The following is a 26,585-nucleotide window of genomic DNA, read 5'->3' as shown; positions in this document are numbered from 1 at the left end:
ACACTGACATTTGTAGTCATAAGTAACCTTGTTATCATAAGGGCCATTCTCTAGCAATCCTCCCGACTCACCAGATTTTCTCTTTTGACCCACAGAAACTTTAATGGACACCAGGACAGCTACTGCAGAGCTGGGCTGGACGGCCAATCCTGCGTCAGGGGTGAGTGTCATCAATCCATCCTTCAATCCTGCTGTGTAGTCCTGGGCCTGTAGGATGGCTGGGGGAGCAGAGTCTGGCTAGAGCTGGACCTTCGGAGGGGGATTGGGATAGAGGTGTGAACAGCTATGTCCCCCACCCATCTGCATTAGAGGTCTCAGACCTGAGCTGCTCCCCAGTGTGGTGCTACAGGCTGTCTCCTGACACAGTTCCTCAAGGAGTTGGCCCCCAGGCGATGAGGACTGTACCTGTGTGGGGACAGGGGCAGTGGCTGCCAAGAGCTAGGCACTCAAGCCGGTGGTGCTGGCGCAGATCAGAAATTCGTGATGTCCACAGGGTTGCCAAGACGTAAGGGCATAAGGAAGAGCTGGAGGTCAGAAGGGCTGAGGCTTCCTTTCACCTGGAGCTTGCCTTAGAGAGTTGCTCTCGATTCACTTGTTCAGTGTTCATGTGCCTGGCCAGGCCCTGTTAGCTATAAGAATGGACCAGCTCTGGGGACCTCATGGCCTCCCATGGGTGTAGGGTTACCATGTTCATGGATAGGCTAAAGTACATCTTTTCTCTGTGACAGTGGAGAGATCAGCAGGCAAGTATGGCCCAGAGCTGGGAGTGAGGAACTTAGGAGGGACCCATGAGGCTTTGCAGAGAAGTTACATGTCCATTGTGGTTTACAGAACGTGTAGGGGGTTGATGGGTGATGAATGGGAAATCTGCAAAGATACTCCAAGTAGGAGCCGTAGTCGAATGGAGGGATAGGGTCATGAAAAGACATGAGAGAGGGGAATCTGTGTTTCTGGAATGTGGCAGGGTAGGGACAGTGCCGAGGTGGGGCTGGGGTGTGGGTTGGAATGGGGCATGGTGGTAGAGGACTGTGCCTGCCATGCTGAGGCTGCTGTGTCCATTCTGTCCTGCAGGTAATGGACAGATCCCGGGCAGGAAAATAACACGGCCACACTTGCTAATAGGATGTCAGGGACCAGTTGAGAGAAAGCATTTAAGAGCCTCTTCCAGCTGTCCTGCGTGGGTCAGAAGAGTGGGATGAAAACAGGATACTTAGAGGACCATTAGAGCAAAGCAAAGCAGAAGCACTGGCAGCATTTGGCCATGGACAGACGGCAGGGGGACGGAGCAGGAGACAGAGGAAGGGAGATAATGTTCAGAAGCCTGGCCGGAGTAACTGGCTCGCTGCAGGGTTTAATCACCAAGGGAGAGGGCAGGGCAGTGAGTGGACTCTTCATCCCAAAGAGGGAGCCAAGTCAGCTGGGGTAGGGCAGCCCATGCCTCCTCCCAAAAGGCCCATGCCTTTGGTGGCCTCTAGCCCAGAGCCTGTCTACACCCTGTGGCATACATCACAACAAGGCACAACCAGGCCTGTCATGCACCTGTGCTGTAGGGACAGTTATCAATGGGCCACTAGGGTCCCAGCAGGCTGTGCATACTCCCCGGCTCCCACTGTCCCCCCCAACAGGCCAAACACTTATGGAATCCCCCCCAACCACCAGGAGTAAGCATCCTGTCTTAGGGCAGGAAGACAAGGATTAGATGGGTTGGCGGTTTCCAAGCTGGGCCCAGAGCAGGGGCCAATCCTGCCCACAGTGCCCAAGTCCCAGTTCTGTTGGGAGCACTGTGGGCTACTCCGGGGTCTTTCCCACTTCTAGGAGGGACTATGCAAAGCCAGTTCTTCAGGCTGCTGGATATTAAGAACTTGCCACTCTTTTACAAATTACATTATTGTTTGAAGGCCTGTGTTTTCACAAGGCATTGACATGATTTATGGTTAATTTAGCCCTCGATTTTTGTACACACCACCTGTCTTCTTTAAACGTCGGCTCTCCTTTCCCAAGGAAGATTGTCCTTTAGGAAAACACTCAAAGTCAAGTGGTGCCTTTAGAGACAGCGGTTGGCTGAGCCGCTCTGTTTTTGCCCTCCCACTGGTTAGCAGCCCGGTTCAGCCACCATTCCCCAGGCTTTTCTCTCGAGAACATACAGCCAGGTAGTTCTTCTCTGTGTGTCCCGAGCAGCTTCAGAGCCTGGCTGGTTTCTAGAGAGTTGTGGGACTGTCAGCCTGGCCCTCAGTTGGGTCAAGGGGGAGGACCAAGGACTATGCTTCCATCTCAAACCTCTCCACCTCTCTCTGTCCTCTTCGTAGAGGGTTGCTCCCAATTCCCTGAACACTGCATGGCTCCCAAGCATGTGTCCCTAGCCCATCTTGTACTGGATGCCCACAGGCAGGTCAGTCGAAGCTTGGCCTGAGCAGAATTCAGCCCCCTCTTCGTCTCCCACGAAACATGTGGGCTCCATTTCACCAGGTTGTAAAGGCCAAACACCGGAGTGATTCTTCTTTGTCATCTCCAGGCCCATCCGGAGGAACACCTTTGCAGCATCCCCAACCACGCTTGGTCCCCATCCCAGCTCTACCGGGGTCCAGGGAGCTTTCCCCAGTAGCGCTGTGCACAGTTGCAAATTTTGCATCTTTATATGTTAGTGTGGATTGATGTCTACCCCACATTTCTGTTACCTGTTGGTTGTCCCGTAACCTCTGAGGTTAGCTGAGATTCTGCCGCTCTGTTCGCCATTGGAGACAGATACCTGGTTCACCACCTGACTTGGCTACTTGTGTATAGCTTCTGACCTGGACAAGTGGGTAGATCATGGTACCAGTCTCAGAGTTGGAGGACACAAGAGGAGCAGAAAGCTTGTGCAGGAAAGAGGCTGTGCTCAGCATGGGACCCGTGGAGTCTGCAGGGCCCCCACAACCCAGCTCTGCCAGCGCTTGACTTGTGGGCAGTGAAATCAGAAGGCAGGCAGCTCACCCTGACGGGAGGGGAGCCCGGGGCATGCCTGCTCTCTCCCAGGGAGTGTCTGGGGGTGGGGAGAGGTGACGCAGCACTTTGTGAAGGGGAAGGAGGACCAAACACGGGGGTGGAAGGAATGGTCCTGTGGGCACGTTGGCCTTTCAGGGAAAGGGACTCCTTTTCTGTGGAAATGGCAGGACAGAGATAAGGGGCCTGCACAGAGGTGCAACTGCTCAGGTTTGGTGACTGAAGCCGTAAAACAGAAAATTCTTCCAACGATCTATCTTCTCAGTGACGTTGGAGGCCGGGTTCAGACAGTGAGGGTGGGGCGAGGGGTCTTGGGCAGCAGCATTTAGGAGAGCAGGGCAGGTTTGAATGAACCGCTGCCGTCGGAGGGCTGGAGAGAAGCAGGTGTGTTTAAGATTGCGGCCAGGCTGCGGCTGCAGGGCATGTCTTTGTGACGCCCGATCGGCAGGCCCCCATCAGCCGCTGACTGTACAGGAGGAAGTGTGCTGGTGGGATCATCCTGAGGTGTGGGGGCGCAAGAACGGTGGGCCTGGAGGAGTAAGGAGCTGAAGACATCGGTCAGAGGCGGGTAGAGTCTTACATCATGGCATCCCCAGGAGGGGACTGACCGCTGTGACAAAGTGCAGGGGCCCAGATGGAGGTCTCATGAGCCTGGAGAAGGACACCAGACTGTGGACTTGAGTCAAGGCTTGGATTGAAGAGATGCAGAGTACTTCTGGGTGGTCAAGAGATCCAGAGAGAGGGGCCAAGTTCAGGCATTTGAAAAGCCAGGAGGCTGGATGAGTGACCCACATCTTCCAGGACCCACTGGGGTGGTGACACCCCCTACCCCTACCCCTAAAAGGGGGCAGAGGCCTCAGAGCCTGTGTGCAGCCAGGAGACTGTTCCTGCAGGCTTAAGATGGAGAAGGGTAGGCTGTTACTGTTCTGGTAGCCTGGGCATCCCCAGGGAACTGAATTGACCCTGACCCGAAGAAGCATCATTCTGCCAGGAGGACCATCTGGCATTACAGTGAACTCTGTGCACAGTGCATGGCCTGGGAGGTGGGCTTCCCAGGGGACCCTTCCTTTTATGGGGCTCGCTGGGTGTCTTCACTGCTGTGTTTGAGAACTGCCAGCTGTGGGAAGGAATTGGACTGCCCACCCACACAGAGCCCACAAATTGTTCTCAGTTATATTGCTGGAAAGTGGATCATAATATTCCGTGTCAGAAACAGAAAGTATTTGTGCCCAAATGCAAAATGTTGCTTTCTGATCTAATTGCACCTTTAATTCAAGGCCTTTCGGTTTAACCTGAATTGGAGGCCTCCTGGTGAGCAGAAGGAGAAAGTAACGTTTATAAAGTCACAAATGCCAGGGAGGAACTCAGCTCCCAGCAAAGGGTATCCTGGGGACTCCCACCAGTGACACTCGGTGACCCCTCCCTCGGATTGGCTTCATTTATTTCTCCCATACCCTTGCTTCCAGAAGGTTCCATGACCTTCGCTGTTCAGGGCCTCTGGGCAGTGGGGGAGTTCAGGGAGGCCCCCCGGTGAACACTCAGTGAGTAGTGGTCTTTATGGCTGCATGGTCCCCTCCCAGCCTTCTGCTGCCATTTCTTCATGCTGCCTGACCCTCCCTACCCTTTTTCTTCCCCCCTCCTTCCCTGCATTGCTTTCAGCTCTGTTCTCATCCCCTCAGGGAGCCCTCCTGGATGCTCCTCTCCACCAGGGCCCAGTAAGGTGTCCTCTCAAAGCCCAGAGGACTTGGTGCTGACTTCTGACATACTGTCCATCACTCTGTGAACCAACCAGATGCTGACATGTGGTCTTCCCCATGGGCTAGAGGGTAGAGCAGCTTTATCTCTGTACTCCCGGTGCCCAGCACCGGCTCAGCAAGGAGTAGGCTCCAGGGGACAGGCTCCAATAAATGTACATTGGCCTGATAATGAGGAGCATTCTGGATGCTTCTTGCATCACCAACCCAGGGTCCTGAACTTAGAAGATGTTCAATTTAGGTTTGTTGTAGCCTAAGAAAATGTTTGTTGTAGGCCTCTCAACACCCAATTAATTGTCGGTATCTGCTTACTTATTTTTAAGGATTTTATTTACTTATTTGTCAGAGAGAAAGAGAGAGCACAGGCAGGGGGAGAGGCAGGCAGAGGAAAAGGGAGAAGCGGTCTTCCTGCTGAGCAGGGAGCAAGACCCTGAGATCATGACCTGAGCCAAAGGCAGGTGCTTAACCCACTGAGACACCCAGGCGCCCTGGTCAGTATCTTTTTAGAGAGCTTGCTTGGTGATGGAAACGGTGCCAGCTCTCCTGAGGTGATGATGAAGGAGACCAGGACATTTACCAGAAAGGGCCAGTTGCGCTCAGATGCTGGGGTGGGGGGTAGGTTAGAAAAGCAAGCCCTGGTGCTCTGATAGGGAGGCTTATTCTGCCTGCTTATTGGGAGTCCAGCCCCAGAGTTCTTTTACTTTCCAAGTTTTGCCAGGGCTTGCTGGCCCTGTGCACCCGGGTGGCGGGTGGCCTCTGTCTGCGGGACATGCAGCGGGAGTGGAAACACCTATCAGAGTTATCTTCAAAGGCCATTCCATGGGCGTATAGACTCCAACTCCATCCGCACTGCCCTGGGGAACTACCTTCATGGCCCGAGACATAAACTGTTCACTCTTTTAATTTTGGCAAATCTTTATCATGGGAAGTGGAATTGGATGGAAAAAGGAGGGAAAGAGGAGTCCACAGCCATGCCCAATGAACCTTCAGGATGAGCTCGCTGGCCGTGTGTGCCCCTGCATATATGCGTCTGTATGTGCCTGTGTATGTGTGTCTGTCTCTATGTGTGCGTGTGCATATACATGCATTTACATGTACGTGTGTGTGTGTGTGTATACGTGTGTGTGTGTGCTTGTGTGGATGTGTATGTATATGTGTGGATATACGGTCATCTGCGTATATGTGTCTGTGTGTGGTTGTATATTTGTGTGTGTGTGTGTGTGAAGTTAAATGACTTGATTTCATTTCCTGCCCCTGTCGTAGGCAGTAGGCAGGTCCTAGAGTTCTGAAAATATCTTTTTTTTTTTTAATTTTTAAATTTTTTTTTATTATAATTTTTTTTTAAAGATTGTATTTATTTATTTGACAGACAGAGATCACAAGTAGTCAGAGAGGCAGGCAGAGAGAGAGGGGGAAGCAGGCTCCCTGTTGAGCAGAGAGCCCCATGCTGGACTCATCCCAGGACCCTGAGATCATGACCTGAGCCGAAGGCAGCGGCTTAACCCACTGAGCCACCCAGACGCCCCGAGTTCTGAAAATATCTTAAATAACTGGAGGGCTATTGGACTCAGTGGCAGAGCTTCCAGAGGGGGCCACTGTGGGGAACAGCACGCACTTGAACACACTAATTCAGTAAGTCCCAACATCAGAGACACATCCGCGAGCGCAGGAACACGCGGGCTTCACCACATGGCCACTCCTTGTTGGCCGCCCGTGGACCCCGTGGACCCAGGCTGTGCCTGGCTGCCTCTCCCTCCATGTCTGTCAGTCGTCCAGGCACGTCCGCTGGCTGCCCCTATCATGGGAATAAGGAAAGCATGCTCGGGAGAGGAATCCGCTCTAATAACACCCCGTTCGTTCCAAGGCCACTCAAAATCAATTGAAATTTGTCTGTCTGATGGATGAGAAGCTCTGGAGGAGCCCTGAAGCCCCCAGGCCTTGGCATCAGATAAACTGGCTCCCATTCCAGCTGTGGGATCTTGGGCTGGGCGTTCGGACCTCGCTGCTGCAGGTTGTCCCTCTCCTCGGTCGGCCAAGCACGGCACCTTTCTCCGCAGATGAAACAAGTCAATAGAACATCCCCCACCCCCCTGCCCTGTAAACACTCCTGAAGTGTTACTGTAGTACTAAGCCTGTGGAGGGCTGGATTTTCTCTTTTCTTTATTTGATGACTCAATCATGTTAATGAAGACAGAAAAGCCTGAGCTAAATTAGGCAAGTCCAAGAGAAATTTAGCCCCGGGCAAAATGATTTTGTGAATGGTGCTTTATGGGTTTGAATTTCAGGCCTTGCCAGGGGACAGGCGGGCAAAGGTGGTTGGGGTCGGTCATCCTTTCTCAGACTGGTACCACTGCCTGGGACCTGGGGGCCTTTGGCCTGGTCGCTGATTGCTGGAAGCCACACTCTTGTATTGGTCATGGTTCTCCGGTGGCCAGTGACAGAAAAGCCCGACCGAGTCTTAAAGGAAGTGCGCTGGCTGGTGAAACTGGCTGGTACGAAGGCTGGTGTGGCTTCTTGTGTGGGCCCCACACATGTTAATCCTCGCAACAGCTCCATTCTACAGATGAGGAAACTAAGGCACGGAATCAGCTATGAAATTGCTTCCAGGCGCATGGATAGAAAGTGCCAGAGCAGATGTCTAACCTCCTTCGGGCTGCTTTCCTGCGGACAACCACACAGTACCATCTTTCCCAATGAAACGCTGCCCACTGTGGCCGCTCCAGCAGCGGCTCCGGAAGGAACTCCCAGGTTGCGTTGCTATGGGCTCCTCGAATCCAGTCTCAGTATATAAATGGTTTTCTCACAGTGCGAGAAATGGACGGTATCCTTTTCTGGAGCTGTTACCAGGAATGGATATTGCTTTCTCCTCTGAGAGAGGCCTGGCCTCCCAGGGAGTGGGCCTCTGACCTCCCTGCTCTCTCCCTCCGCTCCTCCCCTCGCCTGGCCTCCTCAGGTAGACCTCAGAGATAAGTCAGAGCTCCCCACCCAGGGCCTCCCACCCACTCTTTATCTTTCTCTCTCCCTACCAAAAGGCCTGTAATTAGGAGACATTAGCAGGCTCCAAACAGCTTTCATACCTCCAACACCCTGTGTAATTGCACTCAGCAGTGCGCTTTCCTGGCTATTAATGTCACTTCTATGAAGCAATGAGGAACAAAACACCCCGAGGCACTTAAAACATTTTTTTATATAATATGCGTCTTTTAGGAATGGAAGTGTAAAATCACCTGCCTGACAGAGACAGTGATAGACAAAGGCATGGGAGCCAGGGAGGTGGGGCCCTCGGGAGAGGAAGAGAGTCCGAGAGGAGCTGAAGCGCCCCATGCTACCCTGGACAGAGTGTGGTTGCTGGGGCTGGGTGGGTCCCCAGGGGAGGACAGGTGGGTCAGATGAACAGCAAGGGCGCCGTTCTGCCCCGCTTCATCAGGTGTGATCGCTCTCTCCTGGGGTTCCTGTGTGAGATCTTCGTGGGCATGTGTGGGCCTCTAACAGAGGTGAATAGAATGTCACAGATGACCAGTGTCCTTGAGTAGAAGACTAGTTATGATAGTGGTTGCAGAAACACGTGGGGTATGACTGTGTACGTGTGTGGAGATCAGATAGGAGGGCGGGAGGGAGAGAAATGAAGGGAGACATGCTTCCCAGAGCTGCTTGTTAAAGAACTTTGGGAGTTGTGGTGCGTCACCAGAACCTTCCCCATTGTGGAGGTAGGCTTAACCTTCATTTGCCCAGAGAGACAGGTGTCTTTCCTCCTCTCTAAAACCTTCCCCGGAAAGGCAGTCTCCCCACCACATCCCTTGTTCCAGCGCTGAAAGACTCCTGCCACTGATAGGTGAGCCCAAGGACCAAAGGCCTGATGACAGATCGCCTCAGGGTGAAGGCAGGAGTGGCTCTCGGGGCTGTGGAAGCAAACGGGGCTCCTGACTCAGGTCCCAGGACAGGGCTGAGGTGGGGCGAAAGGGGCTCAGTGCCCTGAGAGCCTAACTCACAGCTCCCTCACACAGCCTGCCTTGGAGAAGGAAAGAAATGGGGTAAGACAAAGCTTTAGAGGGAAGGCGAGGCAGAGTTTAGAGGTGCACAAAGATGGGTAGGAAGAAAATGGAAGAAGAAGGGAGGGTCAGAGTGGGCAGAAACAGTGGGGCACTGAGTGTGGCTCAGGAGATAGGAACCTGGCCTCTGTGGGAACAGAGCAGCCCTCCCATGAGGCCTTTGGCTTTCCTTCCCCTTATGGCCCTAAGTACTAGAACACTTGGGCCCAGGTTCCCCAGTATAGGAATCGGCCCTTCCCACAGTTTCACTTCCGTGGTTTTAGTTACTCAGAGCCCACTGCGGCCCCAAAGCAGAGGATCCCCCTTCTGATGGGCCGTCAGAAGGTCAGTGCAGCCTAACGCTAGCTCACAGTACCTGCATCGCTTCCCTGCCTCCATCTCATCCCGTAGACATTTAAGCATTTAGTGCCGTGCAGAAAGGCATTTTAAGAGAGAGACACCACATTCACATAACTTTCGTGACAGTAGATTGTTGTAATAGTTCTCTTTTATTATGAGTTCTTGTTGCTAATGTCCTACTGTGCCTGATTGATAAATTCACCTTTATGCTAGGTACGGATGCGCAGGAAAAACATATATAGGGCTGGGGACTGCTCGCAGTTTCAGGCCTCGTCCTGGGGGTGTTGGAACAGGTCCCCACAGATAAGGGGAGGACTCCTGTACTTCTGGTAGTATCAAGGAGCGAGCCCAGCATTTGGAATCTAATGTCCTGGGTTTGTTTCCATTTTCCTTTAAGTTCTTTAACTTCTCGGAGCCCCTGTTCTGCCCTGTCCCAGAGTATAAGATCTTATTTATGCGGTGCTTGGCGGGATTAGATAGAGTTGACCTTCTTTATAAACTCTGAGGCTCAGTCAGGACCACTTGCCATGGGTAGCACTAGCGGCTGCAGTGGCTCTCGTTGAAGGATGGAACCGGCCTGGGGTGCGGGGTGAGCTGGCGGAGGGAGGCCCCGGAGGCGCGAGATCAGCCTTCCTGCACCGCTGTGGAGAGACTGCTTTTGCGCAGATACCGTCCCAGGGCGCACCTGGTTAGTGATAATCGGGTTGCTGTTGTTCCTGATAGTGGGGACCACTGCTACTACTCGTCACCCTTAATTGAGCACCAGCTGTATACCAGGCACTGAAAACAGCCTGTATGACCTCACTGAACTTTCTCCAGGGCCATGCAAGCCAGGTGGTGTTTCTCCCCATTTTACAGAGCAACCTTGAGACTTGGCAATTTTCCGGAATCACGGGACTGTTTAGGGGTGTCGTTAAGACTGATCACAGGCCTGTCTAGTCACAAAGCTCACTCTTGTACCTCTTTCCCCGAAGCCATGTGAGGAAGGGATCTCAGAGTCCTACATCATTGAGAAACTGGAGAAGAGGGGCAAGGAGAGGCCAGAGTTTCCCTGTTTTCTACAAAGGGAAAGGGTAGGTTTGGGAGAGCTGGGTGTTAGTGAGTAGGGTGCCTTTTAAGCAACCCTGAATTTTTTTTAAGCACAGATACTTGGTGATGTGTGGATTAGGAGGAAGGGAGCAGCAGGTCCAGGAGGACCTGGAGGGGGACCAGGAAGGGCTGGCAGTTATCCAAAGGAGCACACAGGTAGCCGCTGGGGATGGCTGGCTCCAGGCCGTGATGGAGGGGCCTGTGGGTCAGCTTCCTCCCCTGGGCCTCTGCGAATGTTCAGGAAGTGAGGACTCCTGTAAAGGGAGATATGTGAGGGCATGGGTCCCCTTGAGTTGCTCTGTCCTCTCCAGTGGCCTCAGTAGCAGTCTGTAGGACCAGCCCCTGCCCCACTGGAGGTGCTCTTCTGCTGATAGAATAGAGAGGGGTTCTGGTCATGCCACATCCCCATCTCCTTGGACCCTGTCCCACTCACCACTCCAGTGGTGACAGGCCTGCCTGACACATTTCCCAGTGTCACAAAGGACAGCCAACATGAAAGCTGTTGGACGGGGAGCTCTGCCTTTAAGCCAGGATGGTCAGCGGCAATGGGCTGCTTTTACAGGTAGGTGTCAATAGCTCGCTCATTAGGCAGCAGCAAGCCAGGAGTGACCCAGGTAGGCGGGGCCTCAGGAGGTGGGGCCTTGAATGTGGCTGGTCTCCTTTCCACGGGAAATGACCACAGGATGCAGAAGCAGGAGAGGCCAGGCCGAGTGGGTGGGATTTGCAGTCATCCAGTACAAGTCATAGAGGCTGGCAGGCCCACTGTGTGCGGCACCGGCCTGAGTGCCCCTGCTATGATGGGCTCTTTCTGGGAGCTGAGTTTAAAAAGAAATATTGGAAACTCTGGAGCATGCCTTGAAGGGGGTGACCACCAATCATGTTATTCAAAGAATGTTTGTAGACCTGGGAACCTCAGTCCAATCTGTAGCAAAGTCGAGGAGGTAAAGGAGTGAGATCAGAGTCCTCGCCAGGCTTCCCAGCCTGACCACACGCGAGCAGCCGCAGTCCCAGGAAAAGATGTCCTGATGTGGGTGACACACAGTGGCCACAAGCTCACCATCAGGAGGGAGTAGGCAGAATGGAGGGTGCTGTGTCCTCTCCCTGGGCTATATTTGATTTTAGTGCACCCAGGGAATGGGAATTCTCCTCCACTCTGAGAATGGCCAGAAGCCAAGAACTTTAGGGAGGCCAGCCTCTTCCGCCCGCCATGGCCTCCTCTCTTGTCTCCAGGATGGCTCCAGCGGGCCACAGACAGCCTGGTCCTCATGCAGTCAAAACTCTCCGCCCCCATGCAGTGGGGAGCCCGTGTCCCTAGCCCCTCTCCCAGTGTGGTGGCCGACCTCTGCTACTGAGCAGAGATCCCTTGGAGCTGCAGGGACAAGTGCTCAGCTTCTCCCAGTGGTAACTGTGCTCCTCTCAGTGGAACCCAGATCTGGGCAGAGCGGGATTAGGCAGCTGGGGCCTAGGGCCCTGCAGCTCCCGCCCCTGCCTTGTTCGACAAGGCCTTGTTGGACACCAGTGAGGACCACATTCAGTCGACAGCTTAAGATAATCACATGTGTGAGGCACTGGGATAATGATAGCTGAATACCCTGCCACGGTTGCCATAGTGACCAGCCAAGCACTGGTTCCCTCCTTTTTTTTCTTTCTTGTTTTCTGGGCCTCCTTGTTATGGGGCTGGCTGGTGGGGTGGGGGCTGAGTTTGGGAAATGGGAAAGAGGAGGAAAGGGGGAGGGGAGACCCAAGAGGGGCAGCCCATTATCCTCTTTTTAAATACCCCAGCTGGAGGTGTTTTAAATCCCAACAGAGACAGAGAGAAACAGTGTCTTAATCCCTAGCTCCCTGTGAATTATTTAAAGGGATCTTGTCAGAAGGATGAATTTGTCACTGTTGCAGTGTCAACAGCAGCAGCAGCTGTCATAATGGCTGAGGACCCCACTCCAGGCAGGGCCTGGTACGAGATGCTGCTGCCTGGTGGAAGTTACAGTGGCCCCGGGGGCTGTGGACCAGGTCCCCCCTCCCGAGGCACAAGCCTGCAGTGTTTCTCCTGGCGTGCTGGCAGAGACCGGGGTGTGAAATGTGCCAGGATGCAAAGAGATGCATGCCATCTGGACCTTGGGCCCAGCCAGCCTCACCGTCCCTGAGTGGGGCTCCCAGAGCCCTGGGATCTTTGAGCAGAGAGAGGTGTGCACCCTGGCTGGGAATGGGCAGAGCCCACCGGTGCCCATAAGACAATTGGTAGGTGAGTATAACCAAGGGAGGGCAAACAGGTCCCACCTGGGCCCCAGCCAGCACACCCAACCATACATGGGCACACACACACACACACACACACACACGCACCAAAGATGAGACACAGGGGCAAACAACCAGGCAGACAAGGAAGAGTCATAGCTCATACACACCATGAAGGAGAGCCCAGACAGTTTTTTTTCCAGATTTTATTTATTCATTTGAGAGAGAGACAGAGAGAGCACAAGCAGGGGGAGAGACAGAGGGAGAGGGAGAAACAGATGCCCCGCTGAGCTGGGAGCTGGACATGGGGCTCGATCCCAGCACCTGGAGATCATGACCTGAGCTGAAGGCAGATGCCCAGCCATCTGAGCCTCCCCGAGAACCAAGACTTTTGAAGAAAAATAACAGACCTGTGCTCAGAGAGAGGCTAAGCATGTTTCTCTGGAGGGCTGAAACCCATAATAACTGACTTGCAGGGGCCCAGGATGCCATGAACTGTCATATTTAATCCTCATGCCCATCTCCTGAGGTAGGTCCTATGAGAGCAGCGGAGGCTAAGAGAGGTTTAAGGACTTGCCCATGGTCACACGGCTGCATCTGCTCTGACTCCAGAGTCTGGACTCTCGGGCTAAGCCAGGGGTCACATGACTTCTGCAGTGCAAGAGTTAGGCATGGTGACAGCAGTGCCACTTAATCCCAACGGAAATCTCCTCCCAGCCATCAGGATGTGTTCCGCTCAGGGGCATCTCTCCTGCTTCCACCTCAAGACAGTGTTTCTTGCATTTTTCCCTCTAGCCCCCTTTTTTTTTTTTTTTTAAAAGATTTTATTTATTTACTTGACAGACAGAGACCACAAGTAGGCAGAGAGACAGGCAGAGAGAAAGGGAAGCAGGCCCTGCGCTGAGCAGAGAGCCGGACTCCGACAGGCAGATCCCAGGACCCTGGGATCATGACCCAAGCTGAAGGCAGAGCCCTTAACCCACTGAGCCACCCAGGCGCCCCCCGTCCCAGTCTTTTTTAAAAGGATTTTGTAGAGACTCTTAGAGACTGCATTGGGAAACAATGAGTATGTATTCCATATTCTAATTGTTTCCATATCTGTGTCCCTTCTCCTCCTCCCTGTGCTTTTCTGCATCACGGAGTATGTAGTTGAAGGAATGCCTAGCCTTGTACCCCTGTAGGAGGAAAGCCCTTTAAAGCAGTCCCTGATAGCAGGTCCAGTTCTGGGGCATGTCACAGGGAGCTATGGTAACGAATGGGGGCCCTTCCTGTCCTCCCAGCCCAGCACATCTGGGAGGGAAATGAAAGCTACTGGGAGGTGAGCTCTCTCGCAGCCCTCAGGGGGGCCATTGAGTAAATCGCTGCCTTGGTTGGTTGGTGTACTAAATGGTAGACCCCTCAGGGCTTGTAGGAATTTATGCCCCATGGACCACATTTTACATTTTAATTAGCCCTCTAGCTTGTCTAATATCCCAGCTCTTTGAAGCCTAGTGTCCTGTCTCTACCGGAGCCTTGGAGTCCAGGCTGATTGGGGGGGGGGGGGGAGTGGCTCTGGCCCAGCCCTAGAAATCTGCTTCTCCATGAGAATCGGGGGCCTCCTGTAGGCTCTGTGAAGTTGTGTGCTGTCCCAGCCTCAGTGGGCTTCTTGTTCAGAGAGGCAGCCATCTCTAACTGGGGTCTGAAAGTGGGTCTTTGGGTTTCCTCTGATTGGGCAGTGCCGGGGACGTTCCATATGGTTCCATGGGGCGTGTTGGCAATGACAGTCTGCAGAATAACAGGTTCCTTCAAACAGCAGTTTGTGCCCAAATACAGACTGCCAGATGGGACCAAAGCCTGGGCGCCGTGTCTAACTTCCTCTCCCTGTGGTTTGAGCTGGTAGTTGACGATGCCTCCAGGGATTGCCTAGCTGAGAGGAGGGAACCCGTGCTGAGCCCTGCCCAGAGAACGCCCTGGAGATTCCAGGAGGGGCAGGAAGGGGGGCCCTGGTTGGCCCTCTGTGTCTGTGGGGAGGTGGAACTCGGCCCTCTCGTCCGGCCCTTCTGCTGACCAGAGGCAGGATTATTTATTCAAGATGGAGGAGATGATTTCCACATCCCAATGCGTCAGCCTGAGGTGGATCCTGTGGTTGACTTAGCAATGGGGCTGCTGCTGACGCTGGTGGGAATGATAATGGGTCCTTACTGAATGGAAGCTCCGTTCAGGCCTGGAGCAAGATGGGTTACTCGCATGATCTCAGTCCTCTAGGCACCCACGGAGGTAAACAGTCTTCTGTGGATGAGGAAACTAACACTCAGGAAGTCATTCATGGTTACAGAGCTGTAACTGACAGGCATCCGGCCACCGGCCTCTGGCAACCTGTCCTGCCTCTCCTCCTCCCTGCCCCTTGTCCTGTACCATCTGGCAGTCACCCTGCTTCCAGGCTCTCTTGGCCCTGTGCTAGGCACACTTCTGGTCCAGAGAGTCCGTTCTTGTTCTAGCCTGGAATGCCCCTCCCTCGTGTGCCCTCCAGGCTGGGGACTCCCGTGTGTCATTTAGATCTCTACTTCAAAGAGGACGCCCTCCCTGAGGACCCCACTGCCAGCCATCCCTCTGTCCCCGTACCTGTTCCTTAAGAGTATGGGACAGTCTGATACTGTTCCTTTGTTGACTTGTTCATCTTTGGGGTTGCTCTCTTAGAATATGAGGCCCCCAAGAGCGGGGACTTTGCCTCTTGCTCACTGCTGGGTCTCCCTGACACCCAGGACACTGCTTGGGGATGTAGTAGTTATGCAACCCTTTATTTTAAAAGTGGGTTTAAATGCACTGGGCTTCATACAAATCACAATAGCTAGGTTCTTGTTAGGCTAATAGAGGCCACAAAGCCAATTTCAATGATCTCTTCCTTCTCCGCAGTGTCCCGAGGAAGTGGCCTTCCTGGCCAGGTGCCACGGAAATGGCTTATTCCTGGGCAGTTAATAGGATGCAGACGTGGTAGCCTCTGGGCATTCGGGAGGGGCAGGGTCTACACAGGGTGTCGCAGCAGCAGTCCAGGTTGCTGGTAACTATCACAAATCTTTCCCCAGCTCCATGCTTGGAACTGTCTTTAGAGACATACAGGGAAATCAGCTCGCTTCTCTTAACTTCATTCTGCAGCAGTTCTTCATTTTTGAGCAAGGAATATTCTTTCTTAGCTTGTTCATCCATCTGACTCATCAGATTTGGCTGCAAATGACTTTTGCCTCTTTTTTAAAATCCAGATTCGCTCTTGGAGGTTAAAGAATGCATTAGAGTTTCTGAAGGTTGTTCTAGAAGTCAGGGTAGATGGGCAGGTAGAATTCACGCAGTGGTTTTGAAGGGGAACAGCGTGTTTTTTACACACACACACACACACACACAGCCAGCCTGCATATAGGGGATATACGGGCCACTCCTGAGCAACAGACCTACGACACCTGACTTCAGCAAGCAGGTTTAGCAACCGCTGATCTTGAAGGAACCTAAAGCTGTCTTTCCCATACATCAAAGTCATGGTCTCAAAGCTGAACAAGTACTTTCTGATGGATGTCATTGTTTTCTTTACTACGTTTATCTCAAGGATTCAAGGACTGGTGGTCCATTTGCATCAATAATAGTGCCCTTTCAAAGGCTATTAATATTCTGCTGGTTGTGCAAAGCTGCTTTGTTTCTTTTTCAAGGCGCAAGTTAGCCAGGTGTCACCTGCACTAAGTCCCCAGAAAGGATCAGGGGCTAAGGAGGCAGGGAACTTAAGAAACAGACCAGGGCCTTGCTCATCCCTTCAATCTTACAGTAATTATCGAGGGCTAGGTGCTGGGATTACAGAGAGGTCCCCAACACAGTGCAGCCTGCTAAGGGCCAGCCCGTGGGGAAGGTGGATTTGTGTTTTAGAAAACTCACTGGGGCAGGGGAGTTAAAGAGAAGGACTGGCAGAGTGACGGGGAGGGGGAGGGACTTCAGCAGGAGGCGGGGGAGGGGGAAAGGGCAGACTGTGTGAATGAGCTCTGGAGGAGACCAGAGACATGGGTTTGGCACCTCCACCCAAAGATGGGGAATGGAAGTGGAGAGGGCGGAGTCTAGAGTGCTTCCTGGATAGCTGGCATAGGGCCTGGCTGGTGGAGGGGCCAACTGTGTGCAGGAGGACTGCAGAGAGCGTGGGGGAATGCCCAATGTTCATCAGGAGGCATCCAGCAGCCAGGTGGGGTAGAGAGCCTGGGGTGCCCGGCAGACCTGGAGGTCGGTGATGGGTGAGACCTGAGGTGGTTGCAGCCTTGGGTGTGGTCGGCATCTCCCAGGGCATAAAGGGAAAGGAGAAGGGATTCCTGAGAAACCAGTGGATTTCACGGGTCCCAGACATTACTGAATAAAAACGCAGTTGTGTGATACCCGTGCTGCAAAGCTAAATGCATGCAGTTATTTCGCTTGTCGAAATCAACTAATAAATTAGTCAAAACATAATTCCCTGTCCTCAAGGAGCTCACAGCCTGGTAGCGGAATCCACAGTCATACACGGAGCAATTAACAAATAGTTCAAAACAGTGTCTTATGAAATGCTAAATTGTGTGGAATAAGCTCAGTCATGCTGTAAGCATTCAGAAAAATGGTAGCTGCATACAAGCCAGGAAGGTGTCATGGAGGACAGAATACTTGAGCCCCCTCACGGGAGGGAGCCACACCGAGGGCTCGGAACTGCCACCCACCAGCTGCCTGACTTCAGGCCAGCTATGGGATGTCCCTGGGCTTCAGTGTGCCCATCTGTCAGCAAAAGGTTTTCGTCAGCATGACCTAGAGTGGTTTCTAGCCAGATCTGTTCTTCTCTGGTTCTGTGTCTTGGAGGAATGGAGATGGCATGAGGGTGGGGTGGAAGAAAGGTGTCAGGCCGATCAGAACCTCAACAACAGCAGCAAGAGGCGGGGACGGGCACTGTCTCTGGGCGCAGATGTGAGAGGATGTGGCCCTGGTTTGAACCCTTGCCATCTCTCGCCTGGTCTGTTGTCATTACTTTCTGACAAACAGCAAGTCAGGGCATAAGTCCAGACATTAAGTAATGCCATCCCTAGTTCGTGGTCATGGGGATGCGAGGGAGAAGCCAAGTAAGGAGAGCATTGTTCTGAAGAAATGGCAAATTACAGTGGCAAAGTGGGTGTGTTAGACACGGAGGGTATTTTGGCCTGATGCCTGCCTGACTCCAGGCTGGAAAATCGAGGGGTCCTTGAGTGGGCTACTGGGCCCAAGGTTCTGATCTCATCTTTGGATCACGCTGGTGATTCTCCTTAGACTCCCAGCATCAGTGATGGGGATTCCACTTCCTTGGCCACCTGTCCCCTCTCTGGTTGCCAACTTTGCCTCACCTCGGGCATCACGTGTTCATCCACAAGTAAACTTGGTCAAGCAAATACTGGTCGCTTGGGATATAGGGATGGAAGAGTGAGAAGGGCATCCCTGGCTCAGTGGCTAGGTCACACGGGGGCCTAAAGTTACAATGGGCATGCCTTTTGTGGGTGTCAAGGTGTAGGCTGGACCAGAAAACAGAGTTTTATTTTAAGGTTTATTTATTCATCTTAGAGAGAAAGTGCACATGAGAGAGTGCGAGCAAGGGGAGGGGCAAAGAGAGAGGGAGAGAGAGAGAGAATCTCCAGCAGACTCTCCCCTGAGTGCAGAGCCTGCCTCTGAGATCAGGACCTGAGCTGAAATCAAGAGTCAGACACTTCACCGATGGAGACACCCAGGCGCCCCAAAGAGGACTTTTTTAAAAAAGCTACATTGAAGTATTAGTTACATGTCATAAAATGTATTCATTTGAATTGGACAGTTCAATAATTTTTAGTACGTTTATGGAATGATATAGTTATCACCATAATCCCATTTTAGAACATTCCATCACCTCCACAAAAGATTGTTCATGCCTATTTGAAGCTATTGCCCATTCCCATCTCCAGTGCCAGGGAAATACTAATGCTTTTCTATCTATAGATTTGCCTTTTCTGGACAGTTTATATACATGATTCCATGTATGTGGACTCTTGAGTCAAGTTTCTTTCATACAGCACAGCGTTTTAGAGTTTATCCTTGTTACATGTATCAACACTTCATTCTTTTTTATAACTGGATAGTATTCCATTTTCTGGCCACATTACATTTTATTTAGGTGCTTACTAGTTGATGGACATTAACAAGGGTCTTAGGTGCCGTATTGGAATCTGATTGAGAGCTCTAAGAATGGAGGCCTAAAGTCAGAATGGTGTGCTTTATAAATCTTAGCCCACAAATAAAGATGCCCAAGAACAATCCTGGACCTTGTTTTCTTTTAGTCAAATTATTGCAGACTCTCAGTAGTCCCTGTCGCACTGGTTGATGAGAATTTCAGTCTTGATTAACGGTTCTTCCTACAACGCTTGTGCAAAGCTCCCAGAGGTCCCACTCAGAGCAAATCGGAGAAGGCTGCTACACTGTCCATAGGCCCATGATCCTCTGAGGCCCAGCCACCTCCAGGTGTTCTGAGCAAGCATAAAATTCTAGAGCTGATGGTAGCTGCAGGTAATAACTATTCATACCTATCTTTGCATATAGAAAAGAATATCTGAGGCTTGATCTTAGAAGTGAATGGCTGGGTCAAAGGGTATATGCAAATATAATTTTGATAAAGAAAACCAGAATTTTTACAGAGCCTCTACCAATTTGCCCTTCATCTAGTTATAGATCAAGTGCTTAGTTTCCATACCTTCTCCAACACAGTATGTTATCAAACTTCTATCTGACAGATTAAAAAAAAAAAAAGGTATCACAATGTGGTTAATTACCATTTTGGTTATATTGAGTAATGTCCAGTATCTTTTCATATGTTTATGAGTTCTCTTTTTTAGTGAGCAGTTTGTTAACGTCCTTTGCTTATTTTTGTATTTTATTATTGATATATAGATTATATATTAAGGGAAATTAATACTTTATCCATGATAAATTACAAATAGTTCCTTCCCAGCATGTTTCCTTTTTTTTTTTTCCTTTTGATTTTACTTCTGGCCATTTTTGTTCTGCCATTAAAAAAAAATTTGTAGGGGCACCTGGGTGGCTCAGTGGGTTAAAGCCTCTGCCTTCGGCTCAGGTCATGATCCCAGGGTCCTGGGATCATGCCCTGCATTGGGCTCTCTGCTCCGCGGGGAGCCTGCTTCCCCCTCCCCCCCCCGCCCCGCCTGCCTCTCTGCCTACTTGTGATCTCTGTCTGTCAAATAAATAAATAAAAAAATCTTTCAAAAAAAAAAATTGTATGGAGTTGAATTGATCAATCTGTTCGTTTGTGGCTTCTGAGTTTCATTTCATAATTACTGCACATAAATTGTCTCCATAGTTTCTTTTAGTATTTTTATGGTTTCATTTCTAATATTCAAGCTTTGATTCACTAAGCATTTATCCTGAGGTAAGGAATGAGATATGGAGGCAAAGTTGTTTTTTCCCAGATGGCTACTCAGTTATCACAATGATTTCTTAAAATGATGTACCTCTTCCCTACTGATTTGAGTGGTGGCCAACATTGTAAATGTTGAGAGAAATTATTGATATGACTTCTCAAAGATTTCCCTAGTCACACTGTGACCAGTAGGCTTGTGAGTACCCTTTGCTTCAGATTCTTACCAAGACTTGATACTTTATCTTTCTAATTTTTGGCCAAGCTGATAAAAAAGTCATGGTGCTTTGTTGTTGTTTTAATGGAAAAAGACAATTGTAGAAAGGAACATAAGAAACATAGGTCAGATGCCTGGAAGGAGAGGCTGAGAAGCTGTCACTGAACAGAGACCTTTAGGAAATCACTTTGGGACAGGCAGTGAGAGTGCCTCCCCGGGGACCGGGGCTAGCATAGACCTTGGCTGAAAGAATCTGGGTTCTACACATCTGTGGGGTATGATATCCAGAGCTGGTAAGGCTCCTCTTTTTTAGAGAGCTGGAAAGCATTGTGCCTGGGAACACAGCGTAGCTCAAAGTGTGGTTGGGGAGGTAGGACTGATGAGTGGAAGAGTGCTGAGGGAATGCATGACCCGTAGTCTTTTCAAGCTCCTCTCTGGCCCCTCCCCCACACTCGCCCCATGAGAACCTAGAGATTCTACCCCAGGATACCTTTTCAGTTTCTACAGGTCTAGTTCAACATACTGTCCTGTGTTGTTGGTACTGCTACACACACATCCAGTTGTCCTGACCATGTTTTGGGGTGGCCTCCAATCTAGTTTCTACATCACAGAGATCTAAAAACTCAGCTCTGATCACCTATGCTTCTCCTCACTAAAACTCATCAGTGACTTCCAGTTACCCCAGGATGAAATCCAGAGTTCTAGACCAGACTCATCCTCTCCTCTTCCTTATTCTTGCACCTGTAGCTTTTTGTGACTCTTCTGTTACACAGGTGACATTACTCAGTGGCACCAGGCCACATTTTCCCACCACAGGGCCTTTGCACTTGCTGTTGCTGGGCCTCGATGCTGCACTCCTTCTCTGTTCCTCTCAGCCCCCGCCGGGTACACACTTCTAACTCCTCTCTGACCACCCCCTCTCAGTTTGGAGGGTCTTCCTTGACACTCCTCTCTGTATCAGGTATATCCCCTTTCTTGGCACCCTGTAATTTTCCCTCATAGCAGTTAGCCCAAGTGTCATTATTTTTTTTTAAAGATTTTTATTTATTTATTTATTTGACAGAGAGAGAGAGAGAAATCACAGGAAGACAGAGCAGCAGGCAGAGAGAGAAGGGGAAGCAGGCTCCCTGCTGAGCAGAGAGCCCAATGCAGGGCTCAAACCCAGGACCCTGAGATCATGACCTGAGCCAAAGGCAGTGGCTTAACCCACTGAGCCACCCAGGTGCCCCCCAATTGTCATTATTTAGTTACTTTACTAACCATTTGTCTGATTTCTATTTCTCTCCCTAGATTATAAGCTTCATATTGTTGTATCCCCAGTGGCGAATAGAATGCCTGGCATAAAGTTCACGTTCAGTAAATATTTTTTTTCATTGATGAATGAATGAGGTACAACTCTAAAGCAAGGAGGCTGATTCCACATATCACAAACAAATAACAGTGTTTGTCCCTCCCCGCTGGGAATGCCATTCCACTTGCTCTCTGTCTGCCGAAATACTCCCTTTCTTCAAGGCCCCCAAGCCTAATGGCTACTTGCCTGGAAGGTGTTCATTCCTCCTCTAGCCCGCTCTGAGAACATTTATTTTTCCAAACCCTGTCTTACCCACTGGCAGGGGAATGAAAGAAAGAAATGAATATGAGATTCTGTCTTGGCCTTTCCCCAAACATCAGGGAGTTATTTTTCCTTTCTCTCAATTTCTCTCTACCCTTTCCCTTTGAATATACAGCTGTATTCCTCCTAATTTGCTTCGATCCCTCCCTTAGGAGCTGCCATGGAATCAATTAAATCTGTGTAGAATTTTATAACTCAGGGTCACCCAGTATGATTCCTCATTTTACAGATGAGAAAACTGAGGCCCAAAGAGGTTAATGTTGGAAGCGATTACCTCTGTTGGGTCTTATAATACCAATCAGTGTCATTTTCTAAGATAAATGTTCTCAATATCCCAGCTCCACCAGAGTAGAAATGCCTCATTCTGTCTACTTAAGACTCACTAGTGGTGACAGTCTCAGTGCTAAGGTGAGCCCCGAAAGGCGGGCTTCCCGTCCTGCTCCCACACAGTGAAGCTGCGGGAGTCTTGACTACTACAGAGTCAGGGACTCTGCCTGGGAAGGTTCCTCTCCTAAGTGGGGCCACAGGCTTCACCTGTGCATTGACAAAGGTGCCCCGTGTTCGTGCTGAGACTTTACACAGCCCGGTTGAAGTAGAAGATGGGGACTCTGCTGTTTAAACCCTTGCAGAACAAACCCGTCCTTCCCTCTGAATTCACGTAGGATCCACGGGGAAAATGTTATTTTAAAACAGCCATGAAAAGGAGAGAGGTCTGAAAATAGGAACTAAAACCACTGTCAGCAACTTCTCCCTAATATATTTGCTTCTGGTTCCACAAACCCAGGCAAGCAGAAAGTAACTTTAACAAACACATTGAAATAGAACATAACACAGTCTTTAAGAAGGAATAAAAAGGGGTTCGTTGACTTCTAGAGAATAAATAAGAAATTAAGTAGAGTTCAGCTGAGGTGTGCAGTGTGCAGGGATCTGGAAGGAGCTCACCTGGGACGTCAGGCTGGGGAAGGGACTTTCCCCGGGGGCGCTGGCAGGGGTGGGGGGAGAAGGGCCTTGGATGGACTGCTACTCAGGTGTTTTGGGGGTGGGGCCCTGGGCAGCAGGAGTGGCTGTCATGTTACTCTGCAGGCCTGGGTGGGTAGGGTCATCTCTCCATTTGCCCATTTTCCCCCCATGCCATGCCTGGTCTTTAGATGCTCTGGTATTATGTTTGAAGGACAGCCTGGCCCTCTGGCTCCTTCAGGGGACTTAATTCTGTACAGGAAGCAAGTGCGTCTATTTCCCATGCACCCCAGATTGACTTCAGCTTTTTAAGTGGAGAATTCTAATTTGTCCATTTCAGCTCCACACTGTGAACAATAAGCAATTAGCACAGTATTTAGAGAAAGGGGTACTATTTTCTACCTTTTTTTTTTTTTTTTGCCACTGCTAAATATTAAGATCAAGGATCTTAATTTATTTTTTCTTTTCACTTTAGGAAGCTTAATTTCTTCTGTCCCTTGTTTGTTTCTGGCCAGCTGAACAGAACTTACCAGATGCATTGAAACTCCCTGGGAATACTCCCAGTTCTTGAGGTCAGGGTTCTGAGAGCTCCCCAGTAGGGACAGCTATTTCTTCTTCCAGCCCAAGCAAGAAAGAAGGACCCGGTGGGTCTTCTCTGGTTCCTGCCACAGAATGGTGTGGTTAAGGAAGCCGTGCCTTTGTGGACCTCCTGCCCCTTATTATCCGTTACAGAAATAAGTTAGTAGGTACATCTGGCCATTCAAAGCACTTTTTCCTATCTCCTCTCTATCCTGTCTCCTCTTATGATGTGACCATGGACAAATTGCATATCTTTTCATCTGTAAATTGGGGGTGACAGTATCTCGTTTTCAATGTTATAGGGAAGATAGAGAGACAGCTCGTAATAAACGCAATGTTTCTCTTCTTCTTCCCACCTACAGGACTGCTAAAAATGAGTTTTCTTTTCCAGTTTGAAGAATGCTGTCTCTCCCCTGCTAAGAAGCCCTCATTTCTCCCTGCATGATGCCCTCCATCATTCCCTGCCGTCCGGTCCCTGCTAGAAGTTTGCACACAATGAAGCTAGATTTGCTTCCTCAAGGATCTCACTTAGCAGGCCCTATTCCTACAAGTTTTCTGGTCTAACTCTTGCAAAAGGATTAATGTTATAAAACAAAAATTTCTGAAAGTCTACATTTGTTGAGAGATTCTGAAGAGCCTTATATTCATTTGCTTTTCAGGACCCTAACAGAGCTTCACCACAATAAAGGAATGAGGTTCAGAACTGATTTCTGAGGTGAGGGGTGTTCTGTAGTCAGACCCCTAATCCACGGAGTGGCTGTGGGGAAGAGAGGCCATGGCACTGAGGTCTCAAGTCCCTGCTGTCACCCAGAGCGGGAAGCTGCAGGTTGTCCCCATGACTGTAATGAGCCATAGTCCCAGTAGGGGCGCTGTTGGTTGGATGAAGGCAGGCTTTCTAGAGGGAAGTCTGTTGTTATTTCTGGGTGGCCAGCAATGAAATCTTTGAAGTTGGCTCATGAGGAAGTGTTTAAAAGCAACGGAGGGTTAGTAGCGTTCCTATCTTAGGTCAAGCCCCCGGACTGGTGAGCTCGTAAGGCCCCTTTAGGCCAAGGCTTCTCTGCTTTTCCTCTCTTGGTCTTCTTACTTCTTACTCTCTCTTTTGTGTTTTCGCATTTGTGCACCCATGGCCCGCCCGGTTCAGTGGGAGGAAGTCAGTGGCTACGATGAAAACCTGAACACCATCCGCACCTACCAAGTGTGTAACGTCTTCGAGCCCAACCAGAACAACTGGCTCCTCACCACCTTCATCAACCGGCAGGGGGCCCACCGCATCTACACGGAGATGCGCTTCACTGTGAGAGACTGCAGCAGCCTCCCCAACGTCCCCGGCTCCTGTAAGGAGACTTTCAACTTGTACTACTATGAGACTGACTCGGTCATTGCCACCAAGAAGTCGGCCTTCTGGTCTGAGGCCCCCTACCTCAAAGTAGACACTATCGCTGCAGATGAGAGCTTCTCCCAGGTGGACTTTGGGGGAAGGTTGATGAAGGTCAACACGGAAGTCAGGAGCTTTGGGCCTCTGACTCGGAATGGTTTTTACCTCGCGTTCCAGGATTATGGAGCCTGTATGTCTCTCCTTTCTGTTCGTGTCTTCTTCAAGAAGTGTCCCAGCATTGTGCAGAATTTTGCCGTGTTTCCAGAGACCATGACGGGGGCAGAGAGTACATCTCTGGTGATTGCTCGGGGGACATGCATCCCCAACGCAGAGGAAGTAGACGTGCCCATCAAACTCTACTGCAACGGGGACGGAGAGTGGATGGTGCCCATTGGGCGCTGCACCTGCAAGCCTGGCTACGAGGCTGAGAACAGTGTGGCCTGCAAGGGTAAGTCTAAGGGCCTTGTAAGGCCTCTGCTTCCTGTCCACCTGGGGCAGGGACCAATCTTCGAATTTTCCCCTCCTCCAGCTCTGGGTCACAAAGGAGCAGCAGTGCCTACTTATTATAAAGCTCTGGGGAACCTGTGTCCCCAGTGTGAGGCATGACGATGTTTCAGTTGTGTCCAACCAGAATGTCAAGTGTTTACAGTGAGGGAGGAGATAGAGAGGGTTCCAAACAGTAGATAAGAACTTAATAACCACTCAGTTATATTTAGTTTGGGAACATGAACATTCATATTCTCTCTCACATGCATACGTGTGCTCTTTTTCCCCTCCTCTCATCCTCCCTCCCCTAGACACAAACACCCCTGCACAGCGTTAAGCCTGTGCTCTAAGGCATGGAGGATTGGGGTTGTCATGGACAGTTCACTCAAGTGTAGTTGAGAAGTCACTGAATTTGGAAACTATTTTAGGTCATTTCGGGTCAGCTTCTCCATTTGACACAACTTGGTCCTAGACCCATGCAGCTTGTGAACTCAAAGTCCTATGCTTAGTGGTCTTGCTCCAGTGGCTCAATGCCAAGTCCTGGGGCAGGGACGGGGACTCGCTTTCATGTGTCCTGGCAGGAGATCCATTTCCAGAAATGGGGGAAGGTGGTACTAGCTATTGTATTACCTTTGCTTGAATGATGCTTAGGGCATGTCAGGGAGCTGTGTGCTCACATGGGCTCCCCTCGCTCCAGGAGAAATCATGTCCAGTACATGGTAATAAATGAGCTGAACTGGCTGGAGATTCTTCTCTGAGAGTCAATAGGAGGGTCTAGAGAGCCCTCGATTCATTTCTTTAGTAAGTTCATAGAAGCTGAACATGGGTAGAGGGTATCCAGAGTTGGGGAAGAGAAGACTGCTTTCTTTTATGAAATTTTGCCTTTAGCTGTCAAAGTTTTAGATCCACATAGACCTCAGAAATGACAGCCTTGACCCTAGTGCATCATTTAGGCTGCTCCAGACCTTTGGGGGACAAACTGGAGTTGGAGCTGTATTAGCTCCATCATGAGCATCCTGTCAGCTGTCCTCCCTGATGTCACCCCCCTTCTGGCCTGAGCACAAGGCTGTCCTTGCCTGTGTCCTTTCCCACTTCTCTGCTCCCCAAATGCCTGCAGCCAGGCACCAGGCACATGCCCACTAAGACCCATCAGCCCCGCAGTCCTTTGGACTCAGCTAATTGCCTGGGCTGGGGCACTCATGCGGCCTTTCTGAGGCCTGCTGAGAGCAGAGAGTTAATTAAGCCTTGTGTCTTTATTGGATTTCTTGGTTATGCTACCCTGATGGATGGTGTGGAAACAGAGGAGAGAGAGAGCCAGATCAAGTGATGGATCAAGACAGACAGTTTTAACACCAGACTTGCCCGGCCCCACCATGCTCCTCTTTGTCCTCTTGGTTGGGGGTGGGGCGGGATGTGCCCTCTTGGACACTTATTTGTCAGGGCCTGAGTGGGGACTGAGGCACTGGGCTGGGTTCTTAAAGGTATAGGTGCAGCAGCTGCCAGGCACGCTTGCAAGGG

The 26,585-nt window shown here is 50.7% G+C and overlaps 1 protein-coding gene across 1 annotated transcript in view; it reads left to right on the top strand.

The window, feature by feature from the left end:
- The window catches only part of EPHB1 (EPH receptor B1), a 424,530-nt gene that overhangs the window by 136,474 nt on the left and 261,471 nt on the right, over window positions 1-26,585 (top strand). Inside the window, exons 2-3 of the mRNA XM_046003565.1 lie at window positions 96-160; window positions 24,348-25,029. Of these exons, the coding sequence (XP_045859521.1) occupies window positions 96-160; window positions 24,348-25,029 (747 nt within the window). The remainder of the gene's footprint in view (window positions 1-95; window positions 161-24,347; window positions 25,030-26,585) is intronic.

This window comes from Meles meles, chromosome 4, assembly GCF_922984935.1.
Source record: "Meles meles chromosome 4, mMelMel3.1 paternal haplotype, whole genome shotgun sequence".
NCBI classification, from domain to species: domain Eukaryota; kingdom Metazoa; phylum Chordata; class Mammalia; order Carnivora; family Mustelidae; genus Meles; species Meles meles.
The sequence above is the reverse complement of the archived record's forward strand: the minus strand, read 5'-3'. Positions and strand labels throughout refer to the sequence as shown.